At 44.8% G+C, this 16,555-nt stretch overlaps 1 protein-coding gene across 5 annotated transcripts in view; it reads left to right on the top strand.

Annotated features, from left to right (window-relative positions):
• Positions 1-16,555, top strand: part of LOC133345682 (transforming acidic coiled-coil-containing protein 2-like) — a 51,501-nt gene that overhangs the window by 9,958 nt on the left and 24,988 nt on the right. For 2 of the 5 annotated variants that reach the window (XM_061556646.1, XM_061556645.1), the window contains exons 1-2: positions 5,960-6,074; positions 13,776-13,903. Coding sequence is in view for 3 of the 5 variants with exons in the window: in XM_061556644.1 (XP_061412628.1) it covers positions 1,606-3,693; positions 5,967-6,074; positions 13,776-13,903 (2,324 nt within the window). In the remaining 2 variants the exon portion in view is untranslated. Of the gene's footprint in view, positions 1-1,605; positions 3,694-5,959; positions 6,075-9,941; positions 10,547-13,775; positions 13,904-16,555 lie in introns of those variants that run through there. The other 3 variants (XM_061556644.1, XM_061556647.1, XM_061556649.1) reach the window with 3 other exon arrangements.

The following is a 16,555-nucleotide window of genomic DNA, read 5'->3' as shown; positions in this document are numbered from 1 at the left end:
CAGCGTCACCGTCGATACCTTTACCATGCTTTGTAATGCTCAAACAATCACCCCTATCTGGCATCTTCATTGCTCTCGCAAGGAGGTAGGAAACCCCATCTCATACACTTAGTTATATGGGAATGTTTTTGTTTATATATGTAAATAAATTTGAAATCACCCATGAAATATTCCCTTAAACCTTGAAATCATTCCGAATAACTTGATCTGCCCCGTCTGAGCTCACACATTGACAATGCATCCCTAGTCTTGTCGTCGGCACCGTTCCCTTACAATGAAGATTATTTAACATGTAGGAATTCGCAGGCAATGTTATTCTTCATAATTGATTTGTATTTTAAGCCCAATTTCTGTTATGACCTTTCATAAGGAAAATGCATTGGAACTAGTCAGGTGAATAAATTATAAATTAATAGCTGTAATCAGTTTTAACAGCATTGTGACAAAGTGCCATTCTTTAGTGGGCAACATTTAACATTGAAGTTATGCAGTGGGTCTCAGAAAAAAGCAGATTTGCATCCTGAGCCTATGTGTACCTGTTGAATCTACAAAGTCTGCTTGCAATTGTCTGAGAATGTCCAGCTATTCTTGGCCTCGCACACCATCCTGACCAAACGCCTTTTGTCAAGCAAAGTGTATGGCCGTTAACTGGCCCTTAAATAAGTGTAGGGCCTTGTCAAGCGCTAGCAAATGGCTTTCTGTGGCTGGGCATGGCCCTGCCGAAAGGACACCAAAAACACCGTCTCCCCTTCACGGTGATGGTGACTCAGATGAGACCATTCACTAACCGTGGCTATTTATAAGTGTGATTAAACAGTGGAGGTGGTGTGTGTTGCAATGGACAGTGTTTATAGAAATTACCGAGTATTTCAGTAAACATTATTTTGGAGTGGAGGTTTTCAATTTCTGTGCAGTACTGTTATAGAATTTAGGTAAATGACTTAGTTGTTCCAGGAATGGCAGATAAATTTGGAAAAATTGTTTCATATGTTAGACCTAAAATAGATTTTGTACTGCAATACGACATTTATGTTTTTTCCTTTATTGATTGTCTTCTGTTCATGTAACAACTTTCACATAACCCAAGTTTTCCAATGTCATTTCTATCTCGACTGCTTGCCTTGTAAGAAAAGTGCTTCCCAACCTTGGGTCAACAGATTCTACCATTAGACTTAAGGGGATTCATAACGGAATATGATGTGTACAGGGTTGCAGTATTAAAGTACAGGCATCCACGATTTTCTCTTGTCAACTCAAGCTCTACAGAAAAACTGCTATGTGTTTTACTGTGCATCAAATGTAATATTTGAATGCATAAAATTCCTGTCGAGCAGCTTATCTGGAGTGCTGTTTGCAGGGATACAACAGCCCTCACTGCAGTGGAGACTAAGATTCCAATGGGGACTTCAGAGAGTACATAATTAAAAAAGGTTGGGAACCACTGCTGTAGGAATCCTGTATGGAGAGAAGCTTCTTGTGTTGATTGTTATGTTCTTGCTTTAGATTGCTTGTCTTTCTGTTTGTTAACATTGCTTTCTTCTATATGTCTTGAAATGTGTCCTCATACCTTTGCATCCACTAAAACGTGTGTCTTTATCTCTACAGTGTCGTTGCTGATGGTGACACCATTAGCAGCGATCCACTTCTTCACATTTCCACTGCACTAAAAGAACCTCTCAATATGGAGTGCATAACCTCTCATAACATAGGCGTTTCTGAGCTCGAATCTCAAGAAGTATTGGCTTCCGATTGTCACTTGAAAATACAAAATAGTAATTTTCCTCCTAACAAAGGAGAAATAGTTGAAAATCTCTGCTTTGGAGATGGGAGTGATACTTTGGAACCAAATGATGTGCAAGGAAATGAAACGTATTCACTAGCTATTACCACATCACATGAACAACGTATTGAAAACAGTACATCAGAATCGGTGACTGTAGAACAGCTTAATACTCCATGTACAAGTTGTGCAGACGATACGCTTACAACAGTAGGTGCCGATGACCAAGAGAGCCACGATGTGGGATCTGCCACCTGTGCTGAATTTATTTTCAATCCTGGCTCGGGCGACTGCCAAGAGAACACCAGTAAATTATCACTTGATGAGGATTCTGACACCGAGTTGTTTTGTACATTTGCGACCGATGCACATGATGAAAATGATTCGGGTGAAATTGAGGACACAAATGAGAGTTACAATGCTGCACATTCAGATCTTTCTGACAAGTCGGCTTACAACACAATTGAAGAAGAATGTAGCCTTGAGAATGACGTTACTCGTGACCCTCAAGAGGACATTGAGCGTCTCAGTGTTGTCCATGCAGATCGTTCCGACACGTGTGCCGAAAGCATAGACGACGCTCCGCTTGAAGGAAACTGCCGTATTAATGATTTTGTCGGTCAACCTCAAAGTGGCATTGATAGTGAAGTTGAAGATAATGCAGAAATTGAACCGCCTGGAGAGTTGGGCAGAGATGCAGCTCGTCATCCTGAAACAAATAAAGTTATAACGGAAGTGAAGGATTCGGGTAACCAACTTGACGTACTACAAGCTGAATTAAAGTTCAACTCTGACTTGTCCTGGCAAACAACGAGTATCCCTCTGTCATCGAATTTGAACGACCATGGGGAAGAGTGCATTACCCCGCGTTTGGAAACAGGAGACTCGAGTGAACTTCGTCACGGAGCCCCCATCATAAATGAAGAAGTCTGGCTCTCTGATGCCGTTCAGGACGAACCTGCATCTCACGGAGATGTGGTTGCTATTGGAACAGCCTGCACCCTTTTTCAAGATGATGTTAATTCTTTGGTTGAAACCGGTCCCCATGGTGATGCAAATCATTTGCTTCATGACGTCGATTACTTGATTGAGGAAACAGCAAATGGAAAGGAGATTTACAAGGCAAATGAGAATGGCACGATTGAAACACAGCAGCAAGAAGAGCGAATTGAAACCTCGAGCAGCGTGAGTGAAGAGAGCGTGCTGCTGCTGCACCCTGAGAGCAGCGCGAGTGAAGAGAGCGTGCTGCTGCTGCACCCTGAGAGCAGCGCGAGTGAAGAGAGCGTGCTGCTGCTGCAGCCTGAGAGCAGAGCGAGTGAAGAGAGCGTGCTGCTGCTGCACCCTGAGAGCAGAGCGAGTGAAGAGAGCGTGCTGCTGCTGCAGCCTGAGAGCAGAGCGAGTGAAGAGAGCGTGCTGCTGCTGCACCCTGAGAGCAGAGCGAGTGAAGAGAGCGTGCTGCTGCTGCACCCTGAGGGCAGCGCGAGTGAAGAGAGCGTGCTGCTGCTGCAGCCTGAGAGCAGAGCGAGTGAAGAGAGCGTGCTGCTGCTGCACCCTGAGAGCAGAGCGAGTGAAGAGAGCGTGCTGCTGCTGCACCCTGAGAGCAGCGCGAGTGAAGAGAGCGTGCTGCTGCTGCACCCTGAGGGCAGCGCGAGTGAAGATAGCGTGCTGCTGCTGCACCCTGAGAGCAGAGCGAGTGAAGAGAGCGTGCTGCTGCTGCACCCTGAGGGCAGCGCGAGTGAAGAGAGCGTGCTGCTGCTGCACCCTGAGAGCAGCGACTCGCTCGCTGATCCACAACATCGGATTGCAGATGTCAGTGAAGAAATGCCATCGTGCTCTGACAGAGCCCCAGAAGACCAAAGTCCGATGTCTTCCTTAACCATTTCCAGCATCCACAGTGTGGTGGTCCCTCTGAGGTAATAATAATAATACAGGTTCCTTCACACTAACAGTGTGAGCTTGAGTTGTGCCAGCAACATCACAGTGCACCCAGCGCAAGCCTTCCTTGCCATGCTGGTGGCCATGCTGTCCAAATTATCTTTTAATTTTTCAAATTAAGAGAGGGAAAAAACACAAACATGCTGTACAAAGTATACTGGTTTAAAATGTCTTTAAAAAACATAATTTGCAATAATTGCTAAATAAAATAAATATAAATCAAGCATTTATTTGGGGCGATGTTGCTGTGTATTCTCCAAATTTAGTAATTTTAGGGTGATTTTTCCAAATTTAGAGCGTTGTGTCGGCTTACATTGCCTATTCTTGTTTACATAACATCACGGGATCTGTGGTGCTCAGTGTGAAGCAGACGGCCCGTATTTATGGTGAATACACCCACAGTATTAACCAGGGTGGCATTAGGGTTTGAACCATGAATCTCTACAACAAATGACAAAGGCGTTACCGCTCAGCCATGTCACTGCCCCAATATACAACCGATTTTCCCTCTAGGGCAGGGGTGGGGAACGTCCGGCCCGCAGGCCGTACAAGGCCCGCAAAATCATTTAATCTGGCCCTGCCAAGGCAACCGCAGGCGGGACTCGAAATTCAATAAATCTAGGAGCAAACCTGGAAAAGCAGTTGCGAGTAGCAACATCATCAATACCAGCTAACGTCACACGCCTCGCCAAAGAGACGCAGTTTCAGCCATCACATTAGGGGTGAGTTAATTAAATGTTTGACCAAATATAACAGGCTCATTTTTAAGCTGATAATTTTGTATGGCCCGCAAATGATGTTATAAATATCCAAATGGCCCTTGGCAGAATAAAGGTTCCCCACCCCTGCTCTAGGGGCTTGTAACCTACCAGTGAGTCCTATCCTCTATCCGAGGGCCTTTAGAAGTAGACTGACAAGACAAACAAACCTCCAGGGCTTGTAACAATCCACTGAAATCCCACGCATATGTTGTAAACCTGCTTGCTGTGCTTCCACTGCAACCATCTCATTGGCTTGTCCCATTCAGTCTACGTCTCTTCTTGATCCACCCATACTGCTTCCATAGTTGCTGGATTACAGGCAATGTGCCACCACGTCTGGTCCGAATACAGCTGGAGCACAACGGACTGTTTTGTACTTCCGAGGTGTAATCTAACTTATGATTGTCCTCCCGTTAACGTGAATTGTGAGTGCAGAGTGCGAGCGATCGCTTCATGTGCGTGCTGTATGCTGTGGTGCGCCGCTCGCGGCTGGCGATGGTCTTTAAGTGGCACACGATAACTCGGCGCCTCTGTTTCACCGAATGACTTGTGATCTCCGTTGAGGTCTTCTCACGTTAAAAGCAATTGTAGAACCTCTTCAGCCCCCGTAGGCACATGCAACAGCTGCTGCAAGCTCGGTGTTTGATACTGAAATTTTTTTGCAAACATCAGCAGTTATATCCCAGTGGCACAACTTTCGCCCAATTGGCTTTGGAATGGCATAGTGTGGCTGTAGAGTAAAGAGATTGATGCTTCGGCACCAAATGAGACACCCGTGTGAAGTAGAAGCAAGACTTGTGCTGCGTGCCACCGCTCGCTTCTTTCGCCTTTCCAGACGTGTTTGTCATTGCAAGACGTCTGGTTCCGATTTAAACTATTTTCAATTCATTTGCCATGTCAAAACTCTGTGAAAAAGTTAACTTTATAGATAAAAAAAATATTCTCACTCCCAGCCCCGGGACGTGGAGAGTTGGTGGGGATGGGTTCAAGAGTTGACTCTTGGGTCCCCGGGGCTCCTGGGGCATGAGGGAGGGGCTATAGCCCGGGCATTGCTGGCGATTCTGTGCCAAGAGCTGCAGCAGGACCTGACCAGTACTGGGCTGGCAGAATAGTGCAGTTTCTAGCCAGCGGAGTAATGAGGCATTCATTAAGTAGTTTAACACCAAGCCAGAGGACTTGATGAACCGGGCATCTAGATGTAGTACAGAACTGCATTTTCTAGCTGACCTGCACACAGCATTGAAACATTTTCATAACTAAGGTTACTTCGTGTTGCTTAGAGATGTCGTGTTTCCTTCGTGTTACTCCGTGTCACCATGTGTGTGTTACACTGTGTTACACCATATGTGTGTGTTACACTGTTACACCATATGTGTGTGTTACACCATATGTGTGTGCAACACAGTGTTACACTGTGTGTGACACTGTTTAGTGTTACACTATGTGTGTGTTACACCATATGTGTGTGTGTCTGTGTGTGGGTGGCTCAGCCTGGAGAGTGAGCCGTGCACCACCACCGGTACGGCGGGTGATGAGGCTCCGGAGCAGCTGCAGACCGGCCTGGACAATCCCTCACAACATCTCTCTTCATTTGACAGGTATTTTCAGTATCTTATTTCTACAGCAATTAATAATGAACTCCTGCAATGTGTTGTTAACTTCTGGGTTGTCTTCACAAGTCTTGAACGTTTGCGAAGTTCGCTTGATCCATTCCAGCTTGGTACCACGGACAGCCCAATTTGGCACAGTGCACTCTGTGTACCATTCCTGAGGTTCCAGTCTCGTGGAAGTGGGCGAGTGCAATGCTTGCACTGCGCTCCGTGTGCTGTAGCTCTTCCAACTTACCCTGAATTCTGGGTTATCTGAGTGGTGTCAAATAGGGTTTACTCAACATATGTATCCATTATTAAGTGTAGCGGGTGCCAAGAACATTTTGTCGCGCTATGTTTGTATTTCTTAACTCGCACCTAATACTCACCAATTGCACCAACACGCACCGTTGACACTTTTCACTCACGCTGTAACTCGTCACTGACATTATTAATCGCTAAACATCATGACATACACGGGCGCTTTTGTTAATGCCACTCACGCTCACCACTTACTAATGCACTCACCATTCACAGGCGCTGCTCACACGAGCACTCGCCACTTTACCACACATCCGATTGCACGGTTGGCTACGTACGGTGCGAGAGAAGTTCTACATGTACATACACATCCTCCTAGTACATGTGGCCCTGCCCTACATTTGAAGTGAGTCGACATGCATTGATCCACACCAGCCCCTTCCACTGTCTTAATCTCCTGCCCCCCCCCCCGTCCTACTCGCTCTGTTCGCTGTAAGGGGAACCGGTTTGTGCGTCATGCACACACCCAGTCTGAGTGCTGCTGCGTAGCCACTCGGCGATTCTATTTAGCGAACAGCTCATGATGTGTGCGACCCATGTTTATCTTGAGCGCTCTATTGCAACCTTCATGATTGAGTTCTTACGTAATTTATTTCAGTTAACATTAATTGCATACACAGTATGTATCTCTACTTATTGTTATTTTGCTTCGTTTTCATTTACCGTGGTTGGTGTCCCCGTTGTCGTTTGTTTCCCATGTGCTTCCTCCGATTTGTTGCCTGCATTGGTATTTGCATGTCCATGCACGGTTTCCCTTCCCCCACCTCTACAGCCTATATAAGTCCATGTGTGTGCCTCTCCATGTGTGTGTGCCTCTTGGTGTGGTGTTGCTCGTTGTGTCCCTCTGTACTGCCCATAACACCTTTCCCTGTGTCTTCTCAGTGTATGTATCTCTGCTATCTTTTACCTCGTGTCTGTTCACGAGTCCCTTATCCTCTGTTTATGTTGGTGTTTTCAACCTTTTGAAATACGTGGTCAACCAGGTTCAGTGTCTAACTGTGTTGTTGGCCGACTGGGTTGCATCGCATTATGTTTCTAAGGTTTGCTGAGTTCGCGTCTCCCATCTGCTTGCTGTATTTGCCTCCGTGCAGTTTGCCGTCCTCTGTGTACTCTGTGTGTGATGTCCCTCTGTGTGTTCCCCCGCTGTGTGGTTTACGCCATTTTCACCTGAGGACGAGTGCTTGTGTTGAGTTCGAAACGTCGTGATTTATTTTTATTTATTTCTTCATACGTGATTACCGAAAGAACCAATTCGTATATTAGTTTCATGTCATGACTGTCGGTTTACATTCATATGTAGGTGAAATGGCTACATTTTAGGGCTGGGTAGGGTTATGAAAAATGCTGAACAATGCAAAACATTTTATTTTATATCTAATATTTTTATGAAGGGCCTTGGATTGTAAGAACTTGGATGACTGCATCATTTACCACCAATTATAGAGCCTGGTCTGCTTTGGGAATTGGTATTGTATTGGTATTGTATTGTCTGTTATAGGATATGGTAGATCATATATGGGTAGTCAAAGATAGGACTAATACATTTTCCATATCTACTTGCTGATGTCATTGGTTGTCCTCTACATGTTTCATTATTTTGGTCCCTATGCTCTTCGTGAATGGTCTACAAGAGGGTATTATTGGTTTAGTGTACATTCACATCGCCTATGTCGCCTTGTCTCAATGTAATAATGAAAGAGGCATCATTATACAATGGAGGTGTTTAATTTTTGCGTAACTCACTCATAGATGGGGCTGCTTGGTTGTTCCCACAGCTGTCCTGCTTTCTTCTGGATCCCCACAGTGATCCCTTGTATCTATGGAACCTTTTTTGCCAGTATTTTTTGCAAAAGGTATCCATTTGCTGTTTAAACATCTTAACACCTGTTTTATTGCCAGAAAGGGTAAAACCTATTCCTATTTTTCGTACAGTGATTCCTTGCGTTTCTGGGAGCGGTCAATGTCTTCATTCTGCAAGTGTACAACTTCAAATTAAGTCGATGATGTGTCTCCCCCCAAGCTGTTTTCGTGATCTAATTTCCACAACACTTGCATCTGGCAATCGGTGAGTGGAAATATGATGTGGCATTTAAACAGTAGGTTATTTATAATTGTTACTTGGGAGGTATCTAAAATGTTCATCAAAGTCAATGATCCTGACAAACGTACGCGTAGAAAACAACCGCCCAAGTCCACTCTTGCTGTCTTGTTAAAGACTGCTGCCTCTGCGTGCCCAACGCGGGGATTCTCACAATCCAGCCCAGGGACTCGGGGCACATGTGGTGTTTTCCAGCATTATCGACTTTTGGTGTCACATTTAGTTTTCATTTCGTTTTCTGAGACTGGGGCATCATAACTGCATGATTGATAACTACAGTTAAAAGATACTAATTTTGGATATATTGAAGGTAATTGTATCAGCTTTGTATGCCTCCTGAGACTTGTACATTGAAAAGACTGATAAAGATGAGATATTGGCACTCGAAATGTATTGCTACAGAAGGATACTCCATCTAAGTTGGACCCAACGAGGGGCCAACATAGAAGTAAAATAAAGGTTGCACATCGAAGAAGACAACCTGATGATGCAGGCAGTGGCACTATTTGGACACATGTAGGATGGACAACAACAGGAAAATTAATAAAAGTGTTGTTCAGAGGATGACCTAACAGCGAATGTTTTGATGACGACAAGAGATTGGTGCCAGAGAGATGTGGCCACGACTTGAGCGTATTGGCACAAGGCAGAGAGGAACGTGGAAACGAATTTTAGCGTTATTATCTTTAAATTTATGAGACGATGTTAAGTGTTTATCAGAAATGGTGAGTGGTAACATGTTATTGCATTATAGCTGTGTGAATGACTACATTTTTAGGGCTGGGTAGGATCCAATCATCTTTCCTGCGGATATCATGAAGAATGCTGAACAAAGCAGTTTTAAAACGTCTTCCACATAAAATATTCAAATTTTCATTAAATATCAGCCAGGCCTGTGTTTTGGTAGGGCCACTGAGAGCCGTGTATTATTCATATAATACATAATTGCGTCGAAAATTTGGCGAGGGCTGTCCCGCCTGAAAAAAAGGCATACCGGATGTGATCTGTGAAGGGCTCTGATGGGCCCTGTTGTGTCGGTCAGCGTCAGGATTTGCAATCAGTGTCCTCCGTCTATAATGGGAAGCTCCACTACGTCTGATTCGTTTTTTGTTGATTCATTTTGCATATTTTTGTTTTTCAAAAATGTTAATATTCTGCTCACGAAGGTACATGTTGCATACGCAGCTCGAACTCGCTGTGTACATTAAATGTACGAGAAGTGAGCAAGGTAGATTTGTGGTGTATTTTAAAGCTTTGTTAAGGCTTTTTACCCACGTGCTTGGTTTAGCTCAGCAGGGCAATGAAATTCCATGGCAACCCCAATGCTGTCCTCTGTCAGGCTCATTCCACAAGCAGCAGGGAGAAGCCAATGGAATGAAAGGAATGTACCAGCTCAGTGAGATGGCAGGGAAGGAGAATTAATTAAGGATTCTTCCTCATTCACGTGTTAGCTTTTAACTGCTTTATTCTGATTTGGTTTTCTTTGATGTTTTTATCAATCCTCCCGTATTCTGCCACGTAAGCATAATGCGGTTGCTTTTCTGGAATAAAGAAATGTAGTGAGCTGCTGTTATTTGCAGAGGCAAAAACTGGGCTCCACCCTTGAAGGGAGAATGATGTAATGGAACTGCGCAGACACTGCAACGAGCCCTTGCTGAGCGCCTGCCAGCGGGGTGGGACTGCTCACATGCGAGCAGCGCCGCCGTAGCGTTTACAATGTAGCTGCGGGGAAAAAATACCGATTCTTGGTTTTCTGGGCTGCTTCATTTTAAACGGCGTGTCCTCCCAGTCAGTTGTGGGTATAATTGATGGCCTGGAGGTTTTTGTTGCAAGCAAAAGGCGACTTGTTTACATCTGCATGTCAATGAAGAAGCACTCCGAAGCAAGGCTGCTGTGGCAGCGTTGACGACACAAACCGCCCGTGCTGGGCCCGTTGCTCGGTGGGGCCGGGCGTCGTGCCGCCGTGCGCACCGCTGCCCCCCGCTGCCGGAGCGGCAGCGATGGGCAGCGTGCAGTCGCAGCAGCCCCCCGGGGTAGGCGTGCAGGAGACGGCCGAGCCACTGTAAGTGCTGCGTGCATCGTGTGCGTAGGCCCGCTTGTCTGCAGATGCACATGCTGCCCCGATTGTGTGTGGGCCCTGTAAAGCCAAGAAGACGTTTTGCCAGAAGTGTAGATTTTGTGCTGTTGTGCTGACAGACTATTTACCAAAAAAAATTGTGCAGTGTTTTGCGTTTGTGACTCGGCGAATGTTGTGGGGCTCACAGGTAGTGCATGCTGCCCGGAGCTGCTGTCGAGATGGATTGTTGCCTTCATTTGTGTCGCCTCCGTCTCTGTGTGCTTACGTTGTGTTCAGGTAGAATAGCGTCTCAATGTTTTATGGGAAGGCTTTTACCGTTCAAATTGAAAGAGCAAACCGTCTTGATTTTAATTTGATGAGTGAGTGTAAGTATACATTCGATTTTAATGTTTTTAGTTGGAACATTGACAAAAAAAGATTCAAATGTAACATTTTCTGCAATGAAAGCAGTGTTTGTGCTTTTTTTAATTTGGTTATAATTTGAATGATCGCTTGACTGACTGAAATATTTCCAGTTACTATAATAAAAGCCACATTCTAGTACTTGTCACGTCTAAGCCAAGAGCTTGTTTTATAGATTAGATCTGCTTTGTTTTCTTGCTGTATCTCCGTGTCTGGCTACGAACAGCCAACCACTGCATACAGTACAGCTGGGTTCTTCAACTGGTGGCACACAGCCCAGAGGCTGACCACGGAGCCTCTTGGAGTGGCCCGCTGGGACGTAAAGAGATGCAGATTAGTGAGATGAAAGAGCGATAAACAATAGCTAGAGATGAGAGAGCTGTCGACGATAGATACCAATCAGTGGTCACATGTACAGGATGGATCTGAAATGTAGACGCTGACGAAGCTAATTTGAACAATAACTGAAGAGTGTATATAGACTCTTTGGTTCTTTCGGTAAAGTCACGTAGGTATAAAATAACATTATTTTATTGTATTTTCTACCTACGTGAGTATGGATTTCTACAGTCACGAAAGCTTCAAATCAAAACTGAAGAGTGCTCAAAGAATCGTCGAGAGGTGCGGGATTGGCATTGCACGGAGAGAGAAAGAGGGACACGCGATTCGGAGAACAAACGCCAGTAGTGACGTGGGTTTGGGCAGGACTTGCTGTTGTTGGAAGGGGATCGTGGCTGTTGGTCTCGAGACTGATTAAAGAGTGGAAGCCAAAGAGGACGAGATGCTTAAGAGAGTGTCCGTGAAGGAGATGGAGCAGTGAGATAAGTTCCCACGCAGGAGCTGGGCGAATTGTTGCATCGTGTTGCCGTGAGGGATGACGATGACTTGGGGAGGACTCGTCCAGCAGTGGATCGGGTTGCCGTGTGATGTCGCGAAGTCTGCCCTTGACCTTTGGATGTGCGGACGTTACACGGCATGGCCCCAGCGGTATTGTGCGTTTTCCGATTGTTGGAGAAGTTGTCGCTTCCAATTTGGCAGGTTGCCTTGGGTAGTACCAAAAGAGTAATTACATTTGATGCCAGCATAGTTTGTGTGATTTTATTCGTTTTTTGGTATTTCTGATTTTCCCAGGAGGGATATTTTCAGAAAATGTCCTCTGTTGGTCGATGTTTTGACTCTAAAACCTTGCTTGGATTTACCATAGCAAACTGAAATAAATACGTGATAAGCAACAATATAAATGTGCACAAATTGTCATTGATACTGCACTTTAAGATTGTGTTTCCTAACCTCGGGGAACTGATGAGGTTGTAGACAATGACCAGTAAATGTTGAGCAATGCCCTGCTACCATATAGTTAATCACATAAATAATGCATATGCATGGCTGTACATCTAATAGAATAATCAATAGAGTACGAACATCTAGTCTTGATAATCATTATATGACTCTATACTGTTTTGTGGACTAAGGGATCATTATTTGCTTGTTATTCAAGGAATATCTCATTCGTAATACTTGCTGTTCATTTGCAGAAAGTTGACCCTGCTATGAAGGCGTTGTTTAGCACTGGTTTTAAACCTTCTGGTGTTTAGACCTCCCAGTCTAAGTCCACTGGCCCCTGTGCCACCAACACCCCCCCCCCCCTTGAGTTTCTGGAAGATTTTGGTAAAACTGATCAGCATTCTCCCAGACGTCTTCCTCGGCTGCCAGCAGTCTATCATGAAGTCTCGTCCACTGGATATATCATCCCTTCCAGCGGCGTGACCCGCCCACGTGCTCGCACATTTCGTATTCAATCTTCTGGTCATCCTTACTAAAGAGCCACTACAGTTGGCAATACTCAATACTAAGCCCATCAACTTAATTATGGCCCATGTCTATGTATAATAAAGTGGAGGATATGTGCTTTCTCTGCCTAGGAATCAATAACGAGGACGTGTAGAGAAGTAAATAATGGGAAAATGAGAAAACAGAATAGGCTCATGTGTTTATTACCGTGACGGACAGCTGATATACACATCAAAATGTTCAGCGATGTTAGATCTGGTCTCGATGCTAACATCATGGCCCCATCTGTCCAATCAGTGTGTGTTGCTTGTGGCGCAAAACCGTTTGCCAAGACTGTTTTGAGCAAAGTTGCATGTTGTGTACTCCAACACAACATGGCACCGTTTAACTTTTGTTTTATTAGCACGAATGCCACATTTGAGAGGAAATGTAGCGAGAGAGCTACTGCAACCAGAGGTTATAGACGTTTGTGGTGGGTATCTTTCTTATTTTTTCTCTCTCTTTCACCTTGTTCCCTCTGTAAATTTCACTAGCCGACGTTTACTAGCTTTACGTTTGCTAGCCTTACATTTACCCGTGAGTTGTACCCACCACAAACGTCTATAACCTCTGGTTGCAGCAGCTCTCTCGCTACATTTCCTCCTGCCTCAGCAGTCCGCCTGCTGTATTGTTTCACCTGAAGATGATGGCTTGTGTTGCTATCGAAACGTCGTGATCTATTGGTATTTTTTCATCTACGTGACTTTACTGAAAGAACCAAAGAGTAAGAGACAAGTTAAAATGCAAGCAAATTCAATATTCTTTCCCTCTTTGCTAAAGACCTGTTTGATGTATTTTATTGTTTCAGTCTTCAATAGTTTGGTTTGCTACTGAAGGACCTTTTTAAATATTATATAGTCCTTGCTTTTGGTTGCTTTTATATCATGTCCTTACAAGTGCCAGCTTACCCTAAACATTTTGCTACAGGCTGGGCTACATTCCTGTATTAAAGAAGGCTGTTGATCTCTTACGTTCTTTGCAGGAGCTCCGATTCGGAAGGCGCATTTGAAACCCCAGAACAAACAACACCAGTCCACGCCGCACATGTTCAGCAGGACGCACTCGACGTTGAGGCAGAGTTTGCACAACTCAACTTGGGAAACCCCACTGGTAAGATCACAACTCTCTAAGGAGTGCGAGATTGGGGGATATTTGCTTGGCCATCAGCCAATTCAGTAGTTTAGGTTATCTTGGTGGCATGAGGTTGGTTTGATCATTTGTGCCTCTGCAATGCTACATTGTTTGTGGCAGCGTTATGGGTAGGTGGAATATAATTTGAAAGTGGTGACTTATCAAGGGTGAGGACAGACCCCTTTGGTAATACAACTCCCAAAAGCAGTTGAGCCTCCAGTAGGCCAACGATGGTAACATCAGGGTAGCGGAACCCTGGAGTGATCCATGACAACCGATGGCAGATGACCCTTTACGAGTGACAATCGTACCTATAACAGTGGTTGGTTTTGGGTAAGTATAGCAAAACCAAAGACGGATTGATATTATTAGTATTTTTAACATGGCTGAGAAACATTTAGGCCTCGGCTGATTTACAGTAATGTCCTGCGGAGGACCTTGCTGAGAAAAAGTCAAGTTACAACAGTGAATAAATCACGACGTTGCAGACACTTGAGTAGCATACGCATTCGAGAAAAACAACATTCAAGTCGTGCACCACTCAAGCAGCACTGGCAGCAGGTAACACAGAGATGTAACGCTAACTGGCGGGGGGGGGGGGGGGCTTCACGAACCACTTGCGCAAGAAAAGGGATGTCTAAAGGAATACTTTTAGAAGGCCAGAGAAGGAAGGGATTCCAGCTGAAACCACCCAGTGAGCTCGTTCCAAAAGTGAACAGTGGCAACTAAATTACTCCTCACCATAGCCGGAGCTCACTACAGGTGTGTTAATGAGAAATTTCGAGGAGCTTCTAAGGCAGCGTGATGAGGACTGCAGAGAAAGGCGGTCACAGAGGTTTTGGCTGATTTGTTTTGGAGCCTCCAATAAGCGAATGGCAGCACAAAGATTGGGAGAGGGTTATCGACTGGCCTATGTTTCACCATAAACCAACCACTATGCCATGAGTTCAGATACAAGCTCGACCTCCAGCTTGTTTAAGCATTTCATGAGCAGGCCATGTATCCGAGATTTAGGTACAATATAAACGACAGAAATACGTCAAAATATGGCAGCAAACAAGACAGACTGTAATAGGGATGACACAAATGAGAAAGACGGCACAAATGGACAGTGAAAATAACAGCCAATACAAACGAGACGGTATGCATGAGGCAGGCCCTACACATGAAGTGATACACGGTACAAATAAGACAAAATATTTCTGACACCATAGAGAAAGTAAAAAGAGAGCGAGGTACACAGCAGGGGGAGGGAGAAGCTGTGCTGGAGGCTGTTGAAGCAGAGGTGGTGTGTGCGGAGCCACGGAACGGGCACGACGACCGTGGCGCCCGTCAGGTTCTCTACAGTTTCTCTACAGCGTAGTGGAGAGGAGCTTTTGATGAAACTCACTTCATTGGTCCTTGCGTTTCACTTCGTATGCTGTCTGACTGCATTTAATATATACACACACACTTCGCATATTGGACAACAATCATTATTATGCTTCCATGGTATGGTGGCTCTAAAATGGATGAAGTAGCATACTCTGACATCATTGAATGTGACATTTTAAGTGCAGGTACAGTGTGAGTTTTGGCTGAATAGAGCAGAAGTATCCGATTACCGCCCGTTTATATTACTCATTTAATAGTGGTGATGATCTGTACGGACCAATCCCGTTTGAGATTGGATTGGCCCATACTGGCTTTACAGGATTAAAACACATCTAGGCATCTGGTTACCTTCCCATTGTTTACCTTCGGCAATCATCGGCATGTTGCTAACAACAAGAACTACCTCCCGAGTCCGGCACTCAGAGCTCACTCGAGTTTGTGAATCGAGGCAAGCCCCGGGTAGAGAAGCGTGGGGACTGGGTGCGTAACGGTTAGCGCCACTGCGAACCCGGCGACCCGAGTTCGATTCCTGCTCAAGGTCAACACCAGTAAGGATTGTCTGAACCAGTTCAGGACTCCCCTAGGTCGACTCACCCTCAAATGAGTACTTTGTGCGGTGTGTAAACTTCGTCGCCTCGGAGACAAATGCAGCTAAGCATGGTGCTCGCAACCCACCCTCTCTCGTGTGCCACCTTCGCTAAAAGCACTTGCCCCAAAATTCTGTCAAGGCGAAAAGGGGAATCTTTGTCTTGTCAACTCTGCCTGTGTGATCATTAATATTGATGAGCGTGCGAGGTGTCTTGCTGGTGGGCAGAGCAGGAGACATTAACATTGTCTTCACTCGCAGGCCGCCACTCACCCGCTAATTCATCATCATGACCAGCCATGAATCGTGCGACAATTTTGATGTGACGCATAATTTAGTGTCATTTATCCTAAATATTAATGTAATTTCCATGTATAGCATATTGCATCTTATTGTTGGAAAGCTGCGTCCGTCAAAGATCTGGCTGCCTTCGTGAACCTTGGCACTGCTTAAGCCTCTTTTTAAATGGCTGTCTTTTTGTATACCTTCGTTTAATAGAATGCCAATGTGATATATTTCAGTGCAGTTGTTTTTTCATAAACAAACATTTTGTTGCACAAAGTTGATTGTTGAACGAATGCACTAATCTGATTTATTTAATAAATGTCCAAAATGAGCTTTACATCAATTGTTGTCTTTAAAACGTTTACAAAAGGTGTTCATTTATTATA

Source organism: Lethenteron reissneri, chromosome 22, assembly GCF_015708825.2.
Source record: "Lethenteron reissneri isolate LAM-NWPU_2019-01 chromosome 22, ASM1570882v1, whole genome shotgun sequence".
In the NCBI taxonomy this organism is placed as follows: domain Eukaryota; kingdom Metazoa; phylum Chordata; class Hyperoartia; order Petromyzontiformes; family Petromyzontidae; genus Lethenteron; species Lethenteron reissneri.
This window is presented reverse-complemented; position numbering and strand designations above follow the sequence as displayed.